The following is a 20391-nucleotide window of genomic DNA, read 5'->3' as shown; positions in this document are numbered from 1 at the left end:
AGGGTCGGTCGTCCGAGGGCTATAGATATGACTGGAAACACTGTGAATTGAACAACGACCGGACGTCCGGAGAAGGCCGGAAATCCGAGTTATTTGACTTAACTTCTTCTGGTGGGAGGTTCCGGATTTCCGAAAGGGGACGGACGTCCGGCCCTCGGACGTCCGGAGGGAGCCGGAAATCCGAGTTATAGAGCTCACGTTCTTCTGGTGCAGGGCTCCGGATTTCCGAAGCAGGTCGGTCTTCCGGCCCTCGGATGTCCGGAGGGAGCCGGAAATCCGAGTTATATGACTCAAATTCTTCTGGTGGAGAGCTTCGTATTTCCGAAGCGTGTCGGACGTTCGGCCCTCGGATGTCCGGAGGGAGCCGGAAGTCCGAGGCAATAGACCTGTTTTGAGATAGGAGCAGAGTAGAGAATATGTGGTATTGAGCAGGATAGTGAAGATGTGGTATGAGCAAGTTCATCGCAAAACGTGTGATCCCCTCTTAATAGTGTGGGATCCCTATACTCAATAATAGTAAACTCAAAAGGATAGTCTACATCATCTTTTATCAATCCCGAGCCTTCTTGACATATAAATCCCGATCTTCTCAGACCACCTTTGGCACATAATTCTCAATCTACTAAATTACTTGCCATCCTGAGATACACTCAACAAATAGGATTAGTTTCCTATGTATGTGTTGTCATTAACACCAAAAGTCGATTAGTGGCATAGCATGCACTTTCACCTGTGCCCTGCATGGTGTAAGAGCTTATCCCAGCTAGCCTCTTTTCCATCCTGAGACGACCCTCGGGCGAGGTGGATCAGACGCCAAAACTGCAGGTGGAATATGGCCCAATCCTAACAGAGTAAAGGCTCGTGACGAGGGAGGTTACAAGCTCCTCGGTGAGGAGGTGGCGGGTCAGTCCCTGCGCAGTCGCCGGACAAGATGGCGTAACGACCAGGTGGAACGGAGGCCTCAGATCTATGGGTAAAAAAAACTCGTGCTGGGCGATAGAGGAAAAGCGTCGACTCGTATGGCAATCTCGGTGACGTGTATGGAATGGACATGAGAGATGAAGAGAGTTAATTCACGGAGAGATTATAGGGTGTGGACCAATAAATCAGATAGTTAATATGAGGCTTGATTTAAGGCTAGCTATAGTAAGAGTAACTTAGGTACTAGTATCATGTACTTGAAACTAACAAACATGCTGATGTGGCAGACAATTAAAGAAGAGAGAGAAAATGTTAGAGTAACATAAATAGATACCGTAACATGTTAAATGTTAGTCTACTATGTGTCACGCATGTTAATAAATAAGGTCATCTATTCTCCATCATGACCAGCCTAAGGGCATCTCTGAGCAGTGAGATTAAATACACATAAACTTTTCCCGACGAGTGTGACAGATGGTTTCCCGACGAGACCAGACTTTTGTAGGGAAGTGTTTCCCAAAAAGAAAGTGCCGTGGACGCTACCCGTCTCCTCGCGTTCTCTGTGGCGCAAATCAAACCTCCTCCGTAAGAAGCCAAGCGAGGTGGGACTCTACCGTAATAAACACGCGGTGCTGCCGACGCGCACAAAGCCTGACCTCCCATCTCCGCAGTCCGCACCCCTTCCTCCGGCGGCCATGGCGGCCTCCACGTCAGCGACGGCCGCCGTGTCCTTCTCTCTTCCGTCGTACCCGCGCCGCGGGCTGCGCCGCCTCCGCCGCCGCCCGTCCCTCCGCGCCGCCTCCACTGCGGCGCCCCCGTCCCCCGACCTCTCCATCCAGCTCTCTCCCCGCCCTTCCCCGCGCTCCTCGCCTCCCGTAGTACCCTCCCTCGCCCGCGACCGGGCAGATGACCTGCAGGCCGAGTCCCGCGCCATGACCCGAGCCGCTGCCGCCACCGTCTACACCCCCGAGCTACTCGCCTCCCGCTACGGCTCCCAACCTTTCCAGGCAAACCCTGGACTCAATCTCCAAGCATTCTTTAACCTCGATCTAGCTAAGGGTAGCATCCGAGGCTCTCAGAATCTGACATACATGGTGTGGATTGCCTGCTGTGTAATTAGGTGGCGCTGAGAGCGGCGGAGGTGCTCTCGAAGCTGGGGGCATTCGGGCTAACGCTGCTGCTCGACCAGCAGAGGGGGGAGTCGTCCTCATCAGCGAAGAGGCGTGCCAGGGCGGTCGAGCTGCGAACCATACTGACAAGGCTTGGCCCGACGTTCGTCAAGATTGGACAGGGGTTGTCCACGCGGCCTGATCTCTGCCCGACTGAGTATCTTGAGGAGCTCTCCGAGCTGCAGGTGGACCTTCTTTCTTGCCAGTGCTTAGTGCTCATGATACGAAATTATTGTTGTGAAAATACTGAATAATTCTTGCTTTCTCCGGTCAGATATGGTTAATCCCTGTGTACGTTCTTTTAAGATAGAAATGTTTGATAGAATACTTTGGATCGGATCGGTTTGATCTTCTGCTAGTAGAGAGTAGAAGATGGGAGTTATACCTACTCCTTGGCTCGAGGACCCCGAACCTGACGCCATCGCAGAGGGGCGACGGTGATGACGGCAGAGAGAGAGGTGGTGGCGTCGGTTGTCAGGCTCAGCACAAGTGCAGAAACAGAGTCCAGTTAAGTTCAGTTATCCAACGGTGCAGACCCTCTCCTCGCGTACCGCTTCGTCGAGAGCCGTAGGATATTTACTGTAGTAAGTCCATTGTCGGGCTGTAGCATTTCTTACCCCTTTTCGGTAAAACCTTTGAGCCTATTAATAGCTGCCGGGATGTGGCTAGCTGGACATGAATTGATCTTCTTCCTTGTCTGAGAACAAGCATATACTGGGAATATACGTTAGCTCGGGAGAACTTTCCCCTTTCCTTCCTAAATACATCTCTATAGTTCATCAGGTCATGACATAATTGGTATCAAATGCAGGCGATCCTCAGCCACAAGGTGATGGAGTGACATAATTCGTTCCCCGATCCACGAGTCCCACCCCTTTCCCACCCTTTTCCCACCCCATAGTGGACGATCGGCATAGTTATGGCGGCGTTGGCGGCGGTGTTCGAGTCCTGTTAGTTTTCTGGTGGCGCTGGTGGCGGTGTTTTGTTCGGGCATAGATCAGTCGAGCAGGAGTGGTTGATCGAACAAATTGTTTGATCGGTAAAATTCCAGGTCCTTGCGCTGATTTGTATGCTTTTGGAGGCGTGGATCTAGGCGGCGGCAGGATCTGAGTTGTCTGGAAGGGTTGCTGATTATCCAGTGGTAAAATTCCTAACCTGTGACTTAGATCGAGGCGATGGGACGCAAAGCAGCTTTAGATGAAGCTGATGTGCAAGAAATCTTGTCCTTAAGGGATGAATTCGGTGTTCTGCAAAAGGACAATGCTAGCCTGCGCAGTGATGTGTCCAAGTTGCAGGAAGACATGCATTCCATCGATTCCAAGCAAGGTGACATCTCAACACATGTGGGCAGTATTGAGAAAGCAGTCTTAGATCTGAGTAAACAGTTGTCAGCTATCAGTCAGTCTTTGCAAACCTTGATTCCACCTGGGGGACAAATTGGAGGAGTCACTAATATAGCCAGTTCTAGTCAGACAGCTCGTTCCCCTACTCTGCACCAAGAAGATATACAAGAGCAACAGTTGAGAAAGGAATTCTTGAGGAAGCAGTTGGAGTTGGAAAAGGAAAAAACCAAACAGCTGGAAGAGATTCAGACACAACAGTTACCACCTCTGAAGGTACATAGGCAAACTTTTCCTCCTGGGTATGACAATCAACAGAGAACAGATCATGTGAGTGCTATGGGAACACCTGCAACAGCAAGAGATGGTGGTCACACCCCTGTTTTGAACAAATATTACCAAACCAATAGAGACAGACAGATGTGGCAGGGCTATTATAGGAATTATGAGAATGACATGCAATCTCAGTTTATGAAATCTATGACAAAAGGGCCAAAACTGGATTTCCCTAGATTTGAAGGAACAGATCCAGTAGGGTCGATCAGGCAGTGTAACAAGTACTTTCAGATGTCAGCAACTCCTGAAGAATATAAAGTTTCTCTAGCACAACTATATGTTATTGGTGAAGCTGACACATGGCTAAGAAGATCTGGAATTCTTAAGAAACAACTGACTTGGAAATAATTCTGTGCTGAACTGATCAAGAGATTTTCTGCACAAGGTTCTTATGACTTAACAGAGAAGTTTAACTCTGCAAAGCAAGGGAACAACACTGTATCTGAATATACAAAAATGTTTGAGGATTTAATGGCTGATGTGCAAGAGGAAAACCCTGAACTTAATGAGTTATGGTTTGTGAGATGCTATGTTAATGGCCTCAGAGAAGGAATCAAGTTTCAAATCCGACCATTGAGACCACAATCTCTCACTGATGCTTACTGGCTGGCCAAAGATGTGGAACCTTGTCACCCTCCTCTTCCTAGCTTTCCTAAAAGAACTGGGTTAGCATATTCCAATTTCTATCAAAAACCTAACAGCAACAATGTGGCACAAAAATTTTCTACTGTGTCTACTGCTTCTGGATCACAAACTACAACAAAGCAACCTGATACTTATCAAAAAATCAGGAAGGTGGGAGAGTGTTGGAGATGTGGTGATAAGTGGATGCATGGTCATAAATGCAAATTAGTTCCTAATGTCCATTTGATGCAACCAGAAACAGAAGAACCCATGCCACAAGAGATGGAAGAGATGAACAATCAGGAGCCTCCTGAAACCTTATCTGAAGGAGAGCAAGCTATGTTTATCTCTGCTTTTGCTATGGGTCATCAAATGACTGTTCCTACTCCTACTGTGGTGATTCACATTAATGGAAAAAGAGCTGTTGCATTGCTTGACTCTGGTAGCACATCTTCTTTCCTCAACCAAGATTTTGCAATCAATGCTAATTGTCAGTTGTTACCAGTTAAACCAAGAACTATATCTGTAGCTGGGGGAGGAACCTTGATTTCTGATGCAGTATCACCAAATTGTGAATTTCAGTTGGGTAAACTTAAACTACAACACAATTTCAGAATTATATCACTTCCAAGTCATGATGCTATCCTAGGGTATGATTGGTTTATAGCTGTCAGTCCTGTTTCTTTTGATATACCCAAGCAACAATTCAGTTTTACTGTACAAGAACAACAAACAGTTACTACTGCCATGTTTACAAACGCTACCAATGTTAAGGAAGTGAAATCTGAGAAAATGAACAAGCTGTTGGACAAAGGAGTGGAAGTGTTCTTATTGCAAATCCAGAATATCATGATGAGTGCACCTGAGGGTTGCAAAACTCCACCACAAGTGCAAAAGCTGCTAATGGAGTATGCTGATCTGTTTGAAGAACCTAAAACCCTTCCACCCCAGAGAACACTGGATCACACTATTCCTCTAGCCCCAGGGGCCACTCCTCCTCAGTGTAGGCCTTATAGAGTGCCTCAACACCAGAAACAAGAAATGGAAGAGCAGATTAAGAAGCTACTGGCTGCTCATTTTATCAGGCATAGCCAGAGTCCTTATGCAGCTCCTGTTATATTAGTTAAGAAAAAGGATGGATCTATGAGACTCTGTACTGATTTCAGAAGGCTCAATGCATTAACAGTTAAAAACAAATTCCCTATACCTGTAATAGAGGATCTGTTAGATGAGTTACATGGAGCTGCCTACTTCTCTAAGCTGGACCTTAGATCTGGTTATCATCAAATCAGAATGAAACCTGAAGATATACACAAAACTGCATTCAGGGCATTTTTGGGTCATTTTGAGTATTTGGTGATGCCTTTTGGATTATCAAATGCTCCTGGCACTTTTCAAGAACTTATGAACACAATATTTGCTCCCTACTTGAGGAAGTTTGTGTTAGTTTTCTTTGATGATATTCTGATATTCAGCAAAAATCTCAAGGAACATTTGGAACACATCAAGATTGTTTTGGAAACATTAAAGGAACATAGCTTGTTTGCCAAACTATCTAAATGTGTTTTTGCTGCTCAACAAGTGGAATACTTAGGTCATGTCATTTCTGCTGAAGGAGTAGCCACTGATCCAAAGAAAATATCTGCTATTGTAGAGTGGCCTGTGCCTGATACAGTCACTAAGCTCAGAAGCTTTTTGGGCCTAGCTGGGTATTACAGGAGATTCATAAAAGGATATGGATTAATATGTAGACCCTTGCATGATGTTCTCAAAAAGGGCAACTTCTCCTGGCAATCAGCACAAGAGGCAGCCTTCAGACAGTTACAACAAGCATTGATTTCTGCTCCAGTCCTAGCTCTACCTGATTTTTCTCAACCTTTTGTATTGGAGACTGATGCTTCTGGCAAAGGTATTGGAGCTGTGTTAATGCAACAAGGAAGACCCATTTTTTACTACAGTGCTGCATTATGCCCTAGAAATGCTGCACTATCCACCTATGAAAAAGAAGCTTTAGCTATTCTGGAAGCTTTGAAAAGATGGAGACACTATCTATTGGGAAATAATCTTACTATCAAAACAGATCAGCAATCCTTAAAGTTCATCACTGATCAAAAGTTGACTGAAGGAATCCAACATAAATTGATGATGAAGTTGCTAGAATTCAATTTTACTATCCAGTATAAGAAATGAGTGTACAACAAAGTAGCTGATGCTCTTTCCAGAGTACTTCCTGGATGTATGGCTATTTCTACAGCAACTCCTATGTGGGCTGAGGACTTGCTGGACAGCTATCAAAGAGATGCTGACAGTAAAAACTTGTTGGAAAAATTACTCTTACAGCCTGATCACAAAGATGGTGATTATTCTCTTCATTCAGGTATTATCAGATACAAAGGGAAAATACTAGTGGGGAATATTCCACCCTTAAGAAACAAACTGTTAGCAGCATTACATAGCTCCCCAGTAGGAGGACACTCTGGAAACAGGGCAACTTACCAGAGTGAAATCAATTTTGTACTGGCCTGGGCTTAAGAAAGCAGTGGAAGAATTTGTTGCTGCATGTCCTATATGTCAAAGGGCCAAGCATGAGAACTGCCTCCAACCAGGATTACTTGACCCTTTACCTCTGGCGGATTTAGCTTGGCAACACATATCTATGGATTTTGTGGAAGGGTTGCCAATATCAAAAGGATATGATGTGATCATGGTAGTGGTGGACAGATTTACAAAATATGCTCATTTCATCCCACTGTCACACCCTTATACAGTCCTAAGTGTAGCTCAAGCTTTTGTGGATCAGATTATTAGGTTACATGGTCCACCTAAAATGATTATATCTGATAGAGATAGAATTTTCACAAGCAAGTTATGGAAGGACATATTTGCTGCTTTGAAAGTGGAGCTGAGATATAGCACTGCTTATCATCCTCAAACAGATGGGCAAACAGAAAGAATTAATCAGTGTCTGGAAACATATTTGAGGTGTATGTCTACTACTGCTCCTAGCAAGTGGGCTTCTTGGTTAGCATTAGCTGAGTTTTGGTACAATTCCACTTATCATACCAGTCTCAAAATGCCACCATTCCAAGCTCTTTATGGCTATCCTCTTCCTCTCATTAGTGAGCTGGCTATTCCTGGTCCTGAAGATGGGGAGGCACTTGATTTTCTGACAGCCAAACAACACATGTTGGATCAACTAAAAAACAATCTGGTGCAAGCTCAAAACAGAATGAAGAAATATGCTGATATGAAAAGAGTGGAGAGATCCTTTGAAGTGGGAGATATGGTTTATCTCAAGATGGCCCCTTACAGGTTGGCAGCTTTTGGTTTCAGAGGAGCACTTAAGCTACAATACAAGTTTTATGGTCCTTTTCTTGTCATACAAAAGGTGGGCAAATCAGCTTATAAATTGCAGTTTCCTGATCATGTTAAGATCCACCCTGTCTTTCATGTCAGTCAACTAAAGAAACATGTGGGTTCTCAGTCCATCCCTAGTCCCAATCTACCTATGGTCAATCAAGATGGGGCAATCAAAACACGGCCTGCTGGAGTTCTTCAAGTCAGACAGATTCCAAGGCAGAACCTGCCAGTAGTACATTGGTTAATCCAGTGGGAGAACTTGTCACCAGAAGAAGCAACTTGGGAGGATGTAGATTTTATCAATATACCTTCCCTGAATTTTTCAAAGCAACAACCCTACAGTGGCGCCAAGATGCTACAACACCGTGAGGACACGTTGTGTTCAAGAAGGGGGCAATGTCAGGCTCAGCACAAGTGCAGAAACAGAGTCCAGTTAAGTTCAGTTATCCAACGGTGCAGACCCTCTCCTCGTGTACCGCTTCGTCGAGAGCCGTAGGATATTTATTGTAGTAAGTCCATTGTCGGGCTGTAGCATTTGTTACCCCTTTCCGGTAAAACCTTTGAGCCTATTAATAGCTGCCGGGATGTGGCTAGCTTGTGGCTAGCTGGACATGAATTGATCTTCCTCCTTGTCTGAGAACAAGCATATACTGGGAATATACGTTAGCTCGGGAGAACTTTCCCCTTTCCTTCCTAAATACATCTCTATAGTTCATCAGGTCCTGACATCGGTGGAGCTTTTCGTGAGCACCGCACAGCCCTAGATCGGTAGGGAGTGTAGGTGGGGTAAGTGGCTGCGGCAAACCTCGTAAGTCGTGCCCCGGCCCCCACCTCTATTTATATAGCGCGGGTCACAGGGGCCCACCAACCATAACGGGTTGGACTCCCCCGATCAGGGCGCATATGGATCAAGGGTCCGGTGGGCCGTTGGGCCCACGCGGAGAGATCAACCTAACATTCTTCCCCTTGATCTCAACTTTTACTTTAACTTTATACTTTCTAGTTTATTTGTTCCATCACATATAGGTATGTAGAGCATGTCTCATCGTCACAGCTTAATTGCCGATAGAATCATACAGCCACAACACGCAGTTATCCTCAACATTTTCTTGAAATCCAAATCTTTTAATAGTATCGCTAAACTTTAGATGCCACTGTCTAGATGCTTGCCTTAGTCCATAAATGGATTTCTTTAGGCGGCATCCCATGTCTTCCTTGTCTTCCATGATAAAACCCATGGGTTGTTTTATGTAGACATTTTCTTCTAAATCTCCGTTCAGAAATGCCGTCTTTACATCCATTTGATGCAACTCTAAATCAAAATGTGCAACTAATGCCATTATGATTCTGAAGGAATCCTTACATGAGACTGGGGAAAAAGTCTCATTGTAGTCTATCCCTTCTCTTTGTGTAAATCCTTTTATGACGAATCGTGCTTTATACTTTTCTATATTCGCATTAGAGTCATACTTTGTTTTGTAGACCCACTTACAACCTACTGTTCTGGCTCCTTTAGGAATAATTTCTAAGTCCCAAACATCATTGGAACTCATCGATTTCATCTCGTCTTCCATTGCCTCCAGCCACTTCGATGAGTGAGGACTTCTCATCGCTTCTTCATATGAAGTGGGATCACCTTCCATATGAACCAATTCTGTGTTATATCAGCAGAAATGGTTGATCTTCTTGTTCTGTTAGATCTTCTAAGTGCCTCATTCTCTGGCACATCCTCTAAAATTGGCTGCTGTACCTCCCTTTCATGCTCAACGACAGGTTCCGTCGGATCCTGAAGGACAGGTTCCGGATCTTCTTTCATAGTTGTCATGGTTGGAGTTACAACAGGTAGTGCGAAAAAATGGCTCTTGAATCATCGGATTAGGTGCACGCACACTCTTCTCCTCAAGATCAATTTTCCGAGCTACCATGCTCCCCCTCATCATTTCGTCCTCTAAGAAGACCGCATGTCTCGTTTCTACAAACTTTGTGTATCTTTCTGGACAGTAGAAACGAAAACCTTTTGATCTATCAGGATAGCCAATGAAATGGCAACTCACTGTTTTGGGATCTAACTTTCCAATGTTTGGATTAAATATTTTGGCCTCAGCTGGGCATCCCCACACCCTGAAGTGTTGCAGGGACGGTACTCTTCCTGTCCATAGCTCGTGCGGTGTTTTGGGCACTAAAGTGTTGCAGGGATGGTACTCTTCTTGTCCACAGCTCGTGCGGTGATTTGGGCACCGACTTGCTTGGTACTCTATTGAGAATGTGAATGGCGGTTTTAAGCGCCTCCATCCATAATCCCAATGGCAGGTTGGAGTAACTCATCATGTTGCGTACCATATTCTTAAGGGTACAGTTACGCCTTTCAGCTACTCCATTTTGCTGAGGCTCGCGCGACATTGAATATTGGGCAACTATGCCAGTCTCCTGCAAGAACTTTGCAAAAGGTCTATGGACTTGGCCATATGGATTGTGTCGACCGTAGTACTCCCCCCACAGTCAGACCTCACTATGTTTATCTTTTTGTCAAGCTGATTTTCTACTTCAACTTTGAATATTTTGAATTTATCCAATGCTTCATTTCTTTCTTTGACTGGATAAATATAACCGAAGCGGGAGTAATCATCCGTGAATGTTACAAACGAATCATATCCATCCACACTTTTCACAGGAAATGGTCCACAAATGTCAGTGTGAATAATTTCTAGTGTTCCCGTGCTTCGGTTTGCACCCTTTTTGATTTGTTTTACATACTTTCCTTTAACGCAATCTATGCATTGTTCCAAGTCAGAGAACTCCAACGGAGGAAGAATTTCACTTTTGACTAATCTTTCTATTCTTCCCTTGGAAATATGGCCCAAGCGACAGTGCCATAATTTCGATGAGTCGTGAGTTCTCTTTCTTTTCTTTTGTTCTTTGTTCGACGAGGAACTTTGCTCATTCACATTATACGCATAATGCACTTTTTCATGAAGTGATAATAAATAAAGCTCATTATGGAGGAAAGCATCACCCACATAAGCATTATTATACCAAATGGCACATTTGCCATGTCCAAAATGGCATTCATAATTGTCTTTATCCAAACATGAGACGCTAATTAAATTTTTATTACATGAAGGAAAACAAATAGAACATCTCTAAGCAAAAGCTTGAATCCTTCGGTTAGCTCCAAGGAGACGTCACCGACAGCTTCAACTTCTGCTTGGACACCATTTGCGACTTCAATACTTCTTTCTTTTCTTTGCATAATCCTCGTCGAACTGAATCAAGGGTTTGCAACATGAACAGTTGCACCTGAGTCAATCCACCAAGTAGATTTTGAAAACTGTAAATACAAAGATTCATTGACAAAGGAAACAATGTCGTTACCTCTCTTTGCCGTGAAGGCCTTTTGCCACTCAGGGCAATCCTTCTTGTAGTGCCCCTGTCTTCTTGCAGTGGAGACAAGTGTCCGTGTCCACTGAAAGAGGCTTTTGCTGATGCTGAAAATGCGCTGGGCCTTTACCATGTGGCTTTGAAGGAGAACCTTTGCTGGTGGGTTGGAATTTCTTTTTTTCCTTCACATAGTTCAGGGAGCCACCATTTAAGGCTTTAATTCTCTCCTCTTCTTGGGCACACATTGCTATTACCTTTTCTATGTCCCATGTATCAGGCTCCATGTTGTAGTTCACAACAAAGGTCTCAAATTCCTTTGGCAGTGAAGCCATGACCAGGTGGACGAGGAGAGCTAGTTTGATCTCCAGATCCGCGTCCATGGGCTTTAGCTTTGCTGTCATGTTGCTCATCCGCAGGATGTGCTCTCTTATGCCATGGCCACCTCCAGTGTAGTTCTCTGTGACCAGTTGTTTTATCAACTAGGTGGCATATGTCTTTGAAGAGCCAGTGATCCGACTCTTTAGCTTGGCTAGCAACTCCCCTGCGGAAGTGCACTCTGCAACTGAGCCCACAATGGCGTTCTCAATTGTATTCTTTATAAATGCCAAACACTTTTGTTGGCATTTATCCACTTTTGGTTGCTGAGGGAGTAGGACATCTCCACTGGAGCATAATCCCTCTGCTTTTTTGCCCATGCATCATCATCATCATCATCGGCCTCTGTGACTGGCCCTGGAGGTTTTACTGGCTGTGGTTCCCCCAGAACCCAGTCCACCTCAGCACAGATAAAAGCCATGTCAACTTTGAGTGTAGGAACGTCCTTTAGGCAACTCATCAGGTGGAAGCCTCCTGAAATCACAATTTAAGCGAGATCAGTACAACAATTATACGCATTAATATAATGTTGGTCAAATTAAACATACAATTGTCTATGCAAATAAATCTATATTACTGTTGAGCAAATAATAGAAATAAATGCATCTTTAATGCCAATAATGCAACATGGTCATGTTATTAACAACGTTGATCAGAAAAATAACATAACCATATTTATTTCAACAATCACTTTAATATGCTCTTAAAGTTTATTCTCTCTAAACTTTTATTTATTTCGTAAAAGAGCACTATTAAATCACTTTGCAGCGGAAAACGTGAATATAAAATTCATGTACTTTTCTATTTTACAGAATTTTTTTTCTGTTAAAAAATAAAAATCCATGAACTTTGCTTTTTCTGAAAAATCTCTATTTTATTTTCAGAAACTTTATTTTTCTTTTCAGATTTTTTTTAACTTTTCTGTCTACTTTTACAGAAACTTTTTAACTTTTTCTTTTCTATTTTCTAAACATAATTTTCGTTGGAAAAACATGCATAGAAAAACTATTTTCAGATCTGTCCAAAACTGGACAGAAAACAGAAAATAAACAAAGGAAAAAATGCGGCTTGTGGCTATCTCGGCCAAAACCGGCCTGCATCGAGCCTGCTCCCGCCGGCCTATGGCCTCGCCTCGGCCTGGGCCGGCTCTCTCCCCCTTGGCCCAAAAGCCTGCTGGCGGCTAGGGTTTCAATCCCAGCCGCCCGTTTTGATCCGGTGGTCACCTGTGGGGATCGGAGAGACCAAAAGGTGGCCCGAGCCGGCGGGGCGGGGGGGGGGACCCTAGCGTTCATTCCCTCCCCCCAGCGCCGCTTGACTCTGTCTCCTCCCCGAGCGAGGCCTTCGGCCGCTTTGCTCCATCTGCCATCAACATGGCAGCGAGCCCGGGCCACCGGCGACGGCCGACCCCTCCTTCGTTGCGCGACCAGCCCCTCCTTCCCCATCTTGAGACAGGAGCGGAGCCAGCCTCTGCTCCCTTTTTTTTTCCTTTCCACACGACAGAGGTGTGGGTGCTCGCCGGCCGCCGCCGATGATGTCTAGCACTGCACCGCGCGGTCCCTTTCTTTTCTTCTCCAACCACCAGCCCACAATGAGCAGAAGTGGCAGACGGACAGTGGCGCCCCCTTGGCCCCCTTGCCGGCGTGCGCGTCCACCTTCGGGTGAGCGCGTCATAGTCAAGTGGCCCCAACGGTGGCGCCCGTGGACTTTGCTTTTGCGCCGTTGCCTTCCCTTTCGCTGGTCGCACGTTCCCTTGTGGTGAGCGCGCCGCCGTCGAGTGGGTTGGCCGCGGCGCCCCTTTCTCCTTTGCCTGCGAGCCCTGGGGCTTGCTCCGGTGGTTCTTCCGGACGGCTCGGCTTGCCGATGCCCGTCCGGTTCGAGAGGAACGACACGGCCTTGCGGTGGCGCTACTTTGCCGGCGGGCCCGAGGCCCTTCTCCGGTGAACTTTTTCGTTTCTTTTGATTGTTCTTTGCCGGTGAACTTTTGATTGTGGGGAGGGGATCCGATACTTTTCTTTGCTACTACCGAAAATCATTACCGAACCTGGGCTGATACCATTGATATAATACTTTGGATCGGATTGGTTTGATCTACGTGATAGTAGATAGTAGAAGATGGGAGTTATACCTACTCCTTGGCTCGAGGACCCCGAACCTGACGCCATCGCAGAGGGGCGACGGTGATGACGGCAAAGAGAGAGGTGGTGGCGTCGGTGGAGCTTCCCGTGAGCACTGCGCAACCCTAGATCGGTAGGGAGTGTAGGTGGGGTAAGTGGCGGCGGCGAACGTCGTAAGTCGTGCCCCGGCCCCCACCTCTGTTTATATAGCGCGGGTCAAAGGGGCCCACCAACCATAACGGGTTGGGCGCCCCTGATCAGGGCGCATATAGATCAAGGGTCTGGTGGGCCGTTGGGCCCATGCGGAGAGATCAACCTAACAATGTTATTTTTAAGGAACAAGAATGGACCATTAGTTTGCTGTTAATTACTTATGTGGTGAATAGTTAGTTACACAGTCCAATCCGATAACCATTCACAAGTTTTTCCTTACATCACACGGTTCTTGTTGTTTTGAAGTGGCTAGATGATTTCCAAAAGGGCAGTACTCTGCCCCGGCGCTAGGTTTGGGCCGGTCGGTGCCTAGTTGTCCGATTTGGACGCATTCAGTCGTTGGATTGGGACTTCCTCCCCCGTGTCTTCTTTCTTCCTCACGCTCCCCACGCTCACACCTCCATGGACGAGCAAAACAACCGACCTCGAAGCACCATCCTGTGCGCTTGCTCGTCGCCGCCGGTCATCATCCTCACCACCGATCGTCGTCCTCGCTTGCAGTTGCAGCTCCCTTGCTGGACCCACACATGCAACAACTTTCCTCGCCGGATCCACACATGTAGCAACTTCCGTTTGTGGTTGCAGCTCCCTCGCTGGCGATGGTAGCGCCGGTTGCCGGTCGCAGCACCCCGGTCACCGTCACGGGTCGCAGCTCTGCCGTGATAGATGTAGCAAAACGTAATGCCGGTTGTAGTAAAATGAAACACCGGTTGTAGCAAAAATCGCGACGCCATGTGCGATGTAGCAAAATGCGACACCAGTGGTAGCAAAACACGGTGCCAGTTGTAGCAAATTTCGATGCCAAGCATGTAGCAAATTACGCCTTTGGCCATGGACGCAACTTTGCCGGCCATGGAGCAGTTGAGAGAGGGGATGCAGCTTGCCATGTCGTCGGTTGTAGCAAAATGAAACACCGGTTGTAGCAAAAATCGCGACGCCATGTGCGATGTAGCAAAATTCGAACTGGTGGTAGCAAAATGTGGTGCCGGTTTTAACAAATTTCGATGCCGGTTGAAGCATGTAGCAAATTACGCCTTCGGCCATGGACAGAGAGAGTGAGATCTATGGGGGGCAAGAGGGCCGGTTGCGGCGGTGACCGGTGGTGCGGGTGGTCGGAGCTGCGACGACGCCATGGCGTGCGCCGGGGAGGGGGGGGGGGGGGGTGCTGCGCGTGGAGGAGGAAGGGGAGGGATGCGCGATGGATCCCGCGGCCCGCGTGCGTAGAGACGTTTCCCTTTCCAAAATGGTTGTTGATTCAAATGGAAGTCACCGGTACCACCTAGACTTTATCATTTGGGGATATTTCCTGGTAACCTTGGGGCATTACTTCTATCGCTGCTATACTTTTTCCCAAATGGTTGACACGAAGCTGTCTTGCAGGATTCTCTTCCCACATTTCCAGATGAAGAGGCATTTGCCTGTATCGAGTGGGAGCTTGGCTTCCCTCTTGATTCAATGTACTCAGCAATGTCACCTTCGCCGATAGCTGCAGCTAGTTTAGGTCAAGTTTACAAGGCACGGTTGAAATACTCCGAGCAGCTGGTAGCTGTCAAGGTGCAAAGACCTGGCATCGAGGATGCCATAGGCCGTGATTTTTACCTACTGAGGGGACTTGGTTTTCTAATAAATAAGTATGTCGACATTATAACTACTGATGCTGTTGCTCTGATAGATGAATTTGCCCGAAGAGTTTTCCAAGAGCTTAATTATGTCCAGGTATTTTGTCTTTGCGTATATTCTATTCATACAAGTATAGCCTACATATCAACTGTACCTGTAAATACTAAACAGAATGAGTAAAATAGAATCAAGAGGAATACTTACAACATAGATTGCTGAATCAGCAGAATCAAATGCTATTATGTGTCCTGATTGTATGTTTTTATTCATTATTAATGGTGTTAAAAAACAATGAATGTAGGAAGGCCAAAACGCACGAAGGTTTAAAAAGTTATATGCTGACAAGCAAGACATATTGGTCCCTGATATATTTTGGGATTACACAAGTGCAAAGGTACTGACAATGGAATGGATTGAGGGTGTAAAACTTAATCAACAAGCTGCCATTGAAGGCCAAGGCTTGAAGGTCTTGGACTTGGTGAACATTGGTATCCAGTGTAGCCTAAGGCAGCTACTAGAGTATGGTTACTTTCATGCTGACCCGCATCCTGGTAATATTTTGGCAACACCTGAAGGGAAGCTTGCTTTTCTTGATTTTGGCATGATGAGTGAAACCCCAGAGGATGCAAGGGTAGCCATCATAGGGCATGTCGTTCACATGGTCAATCGGGATTATGAAGCGATGGCTCGTGATTATTATGCACTTGATTTTCTGAAACCTGAAGTGGATGTTTCTCCAATCGTACCTGCCCTCAAGAATTTTTTTGATGATGCTTTGGATTCAACAGTGAGTGAGCTAAACTTTAAAACCATAGTGGATGGCTTAGGTGCTGTTCTTTATCAGTACCCATTCAATGGTAAGTCATACTTTGTTTTAGGTGGTATGAGGTTACATCTCAATTTTGTTGAGGCAGTGATATAATTCTTGTCTATTCAAATGTAGTACCGGCCTATTATGCATTGATACTGCGATCACTCACTGTGCTGGAAGGTCTGGCGCTCTATGCTGATCCTAATTTTAAGGTGCTTGCTGCCTCATATCCTTACTTTGCTAAAAGATTACTCACAGATCCCAATCCATATCTCAGAGATGCTCTGATTGAGCTGCTATTCAAGGATGAAAAATTCAGGCATGTACATATTCTGCTAAAACTAGCTTGTGCATTTTATATATTCCTTGTACCAGCAACCAACCTTTTACGATAGTATTGAGAATCACCTTTTGCTTTGCTGCAGGTGGAATAGGCTTGAAAATCTTCTTGTTCAAGGACGCCAGGATAGAGAGTTTGTAGCGAAGGATGCGCTACAACCGGTTTTGAAACTTCTACTTGGTCCAGATGGGGAGAATTTAAGGGTGCTTGTTGTGAAAGAAGCGGTTCGTGTCACAGAAGCCATCACCTTTGGAACACTGATTGGTTCATACAATGCAGCTCCAGAATTTTTGAAGCCATTAATATCCAATGGAAACCCAGCTGGACCCTTTAAGATAAGTGATGTTGAGCGGGAACAAATGTTGGAGCTACGAGACACTGTTCTCAGAATATGGGGTCTTTTGAGATCCTCTGATACCTTTGATCCAAGTCTTTTGCAGCCAATTGTACAGGTACACTGCAGCTTCATTCCTTTTATATGTATTTCAACAGCTCTTGATAACTCTGCAACTCATAGCAATTTTAATATCTCAGGTGCTACAAGAGCGTGAAGCCCGTGTGTTTGGTTCTCGTATCGCAGGAGGTGTCTCCCAGCGCCTTGCAGCTCGCTTGTTGCAACAGCTGCTCAGGATCCCACCTGCACCTGTTCCTGGATCTTCTTAGAATCTTTGTAGATAGGCTCACACTAAACCATGTAAATTCACACGATACTTTCTGCACCAAAAGGAAAAAGAAAAGCAACTATAATTCGTAACCAGTACATAAACACCCCCTAATGTCAGCGTCTGTTTTATTTTCATTTGATGTTAGATGCAACACATTAGTATGTCTTTTTCTTTTACTGCTTGATCTTGCGTACCAAGAGTTTCAGAAAGTAACGGCTAAGTAGTACCTAGTGGAGACTAAACCTGATAATGGTTTCAAAACTGAACCATACTTGAACCATATCCGTACATCTAGCTCTTTGAATTATACTTGAACCATATCCGTACATCTAGCTCTTTGAATTATACTTGAACCATATCCATTTAATGTTATTTTCAACCCAACCAAACCTGAACCCACTGCTTTTTGCACTTAAACCGTTTCAAACCGAATACATAACCATGGGTTAAACCCAATACATAACACTATAATCTGGATGAATTACGGTGTGTACAACCAGAATAAAGATAAGTACTCCAGCATTTCTCCAAATAAACATGGATATAAGATCAAAACAGTAGTGCATCTCTGAACATTTTAACCTCTTAGAAACTGACTTGGCAACCATTAGACATGGATATAAAACTAAAACTTGTAATGAAGTGAAGTCAATCGAGACCATTAGACGGGTGGAGTTCAAATAGTGATTTTGATAACACTATAACAAACCATGCTAAAGACATAAGTTTGTACTCCATTCATAAATATAAGATGTTCTATTTTTTTCCTGAATTGTATGTGATTTATTTTATAAAAGGGTGTGGCTAGGTCTTAGTTGACGGGATTTAACCAAGTCTTAATCAAGTGACGTAGTATATAAAGACAAAAAGAAAAAAAATGAGAAGAACAAAACTGTACGGATCTCCATGCAAGATCAAAGGTATATAGCATCGATTGAGACATAACGAAGTCTAAGTCGATTGAGACTTAGCAAAACTGTTTATAAAAGGGTGTTTTTATTAACTTAAAATGTAGCATCGAGCGGATACAAATCATGACAAACAACACCAACCTCTGCATATTTGAGATGCACACAACAAACATCAATAGTCTTACAAAAAAAAATCTGACATGCCACCATGCCAATATTGAAGGAGGTGATGAACCGATCCGGAGATTATGCTACCACACCCATGTTGTGAAAACCTTCATGACCACCCGCTCCAACCGCATACACACCACTAGGAACAACGGTTGTCACTCCATTTGGTGTAGCATAGACCATATACAAATCGAGTGTGTACGACGGAAAATAATCTGCAAAGGAGAGCAAATTTTGCTAAAAAACCAAATCATTTCTACATAGCCAAAGCAACCATAACAAGGCGTACGCTTCCACCCTTATGTAATGCCCAAGATGCGATACTATCCTCATTTTGGCTCGAGGACCTCGATGCGTATAGAAGCCCATCTCGTCGTTATGCAAGAATGGATATCGTTACAAGTACATGTAAATAGGAGATGAGTAAATGAAATTGGCTTACACTCGCCACAAGCTAAATCATGATCATATCAAATACAATCATCCATAGCAATCATAATACATAAAAGCAGGGTCTAACTATGGACGAAATCAAACTATAAAAGTGACATCCATCTTGCTATCCTAGGCTGCTGGCCTCAAACCCATCCTATGATCGTTGAAGAAGAAGAAGAATAAGAATAAGAAGAAGAACTCCAAATCAAACAAGCATCACTCTCACGTCAAATCATCACATTACCTGTACCTGTGATTGTTGTTGTAGTAATCTGTGAGCCACGGGGACTCAACAATCTCATTTCCAAGTGTATCAAGACTAGCAAAACTTAATGGGTAAGGTATGGTTAAGTGGTGAGGCTGCAACAAGCACTAAGCATTTGAATATGTGGCTAACTTACGAGTACAAGAATAAGAAGAGCGATCTATGTAAAACACACGTGAACTAGTAATGATCAAGAAGTGATCCTGAACACCTACTTACGAGTCAATCATAACCACACCATGTTCTCTTCCCAAGCTCCCTCAAAAAGAGATGGTCACAGTTATGCACACGGTTGGTGTATTTTAATTGAGTTTACTTCAAGTTTACTATAACCGGGTATTATAAAGTTTTCAAGTTGCCACATAACCGCGGGCATGACTCTTAGAAATATTTAACCCTGCAAGGGTGCTCCAATTCATCCATAAAAAACTAGCCACAAGCTGCGGTGGAAAACCTCAACCTCGAGGTAGTCCAAAGTATCCTTGAAATCCCGGCGCACAAGATGTTTCATCAATGGTAAAACAAGTCCAGCAAGGCCGCCCGACATGTCACGAACTCGTTAGGAGCCGCGTATCTCGTTCTCAGGACACGACCGGATTGGCTAAGTTTCCGGCTAGCACACCCGTTGGTGGCCTCGACTAATGCCATTTTGGACCAACACTCATGAGGAGCACTAGCCCGGGTTATTGATGAATTATCCACGGGGTCCCGAAAGTCCTTATGCAAGTTTTATTAGGTTGGAGAATAGTAAAACCAAAGTTGGGCCTTGTGAGGCGAGTTTTAATCAAAGAAGAATTATCAAGGGGGCCCCCATAACAACCCCATCATGTTAGGAGTGCTCAATATGGAACATAACACTGGTAAATAGAACTAGGACATCAAAGGTGGAAGAAAATCACCGACCAAAAAGCCAAGCCTTTCACCCTTTATCAAATATATAGGTGCATTAATTAAATAGCAATGATAATGTGATATTCCAATAATATCCATGTTATCACATGGAACAACCTGCACGTGCAACTTGCAACGCTATAAGAAGGGCTGAGCAATCGGTAACATGGCCAAATGATGGTTTGCTGGAATGTGGAGGGTTAGAGGCTTATCATGGCATTTTGGGAGGCTTGACAAACAAGTGGTAGGAAGCGAGACATAGCGATAAAACGAGACAAATAACATGGAAATGATAGTAGTGGTATCCAAGGAAATGATCATCTTGCCCGAGATCCCGCTTCAAAGAAGAACGAATCCGTGAAGTAGATGAACGAGCTTAGCCGAACGAATCCTCACACTCTGAAACGCTTTCGGAACTTATCGAGAAGAAGCAATCCGGAAATAAACAAATG

The 20391-nt window shown here is 44.8% G+C and overlaps 1 protein-coding gene across 1 annotated transcript; it reads left to right on the top strand.

Moving 5' to 3' along the window:
* Positions 1–1458: 1458 nt before the first annotated feature.
* LOC123428881 (protein ACTIVITY OF BC1 COMPLEX KINASE 3, chloroplastic) lies at positions 1459–17361 on the top strand. Its single transcript, XM_045112993.1, has 7 exons — positions 1459–1928; positions 2042–2275; positions 15211–15546; positions 15752–16307; positions 16394–16580; positions 16687–17053; positions 17136–17361. The coding sequence occupies exons 1-7, from the start codon at positions 1617–1619 to the stop codon at positions 17262–17264; spliced, it is 2121 nt and encodes a 706-aa protein (XP_044968928.1). The 5' UTR covers positions 1459–1616; the 3' UTR covers positions 17265–17361.
* The last annotated feature ends 3030 nt before the right edge of the window (positions 17362–20391 follow it).

This window comes from Hordeum vulgare, chromosome 1H (genome assembly GCF_904849725.1).
Source record: "Hordeum vulgare subsp. vulgare chromosome 1H, MorexV3_pseudomolecules_assembly, whole genome shotgun sequence".
Classification (NCBI taxonomy): domain Eukaryota; kingdom Viridiplantae; phylum Streptophyta; class Magnoliopsida; order Poales; family Poaceae; genus Hordeum; species Hordeum vulgare.
The sequence above is the reverse complement of the archived record's forward strand: the minus strand, read 5'-3'. Positions and strand labels throughout refer to the sequence as shown.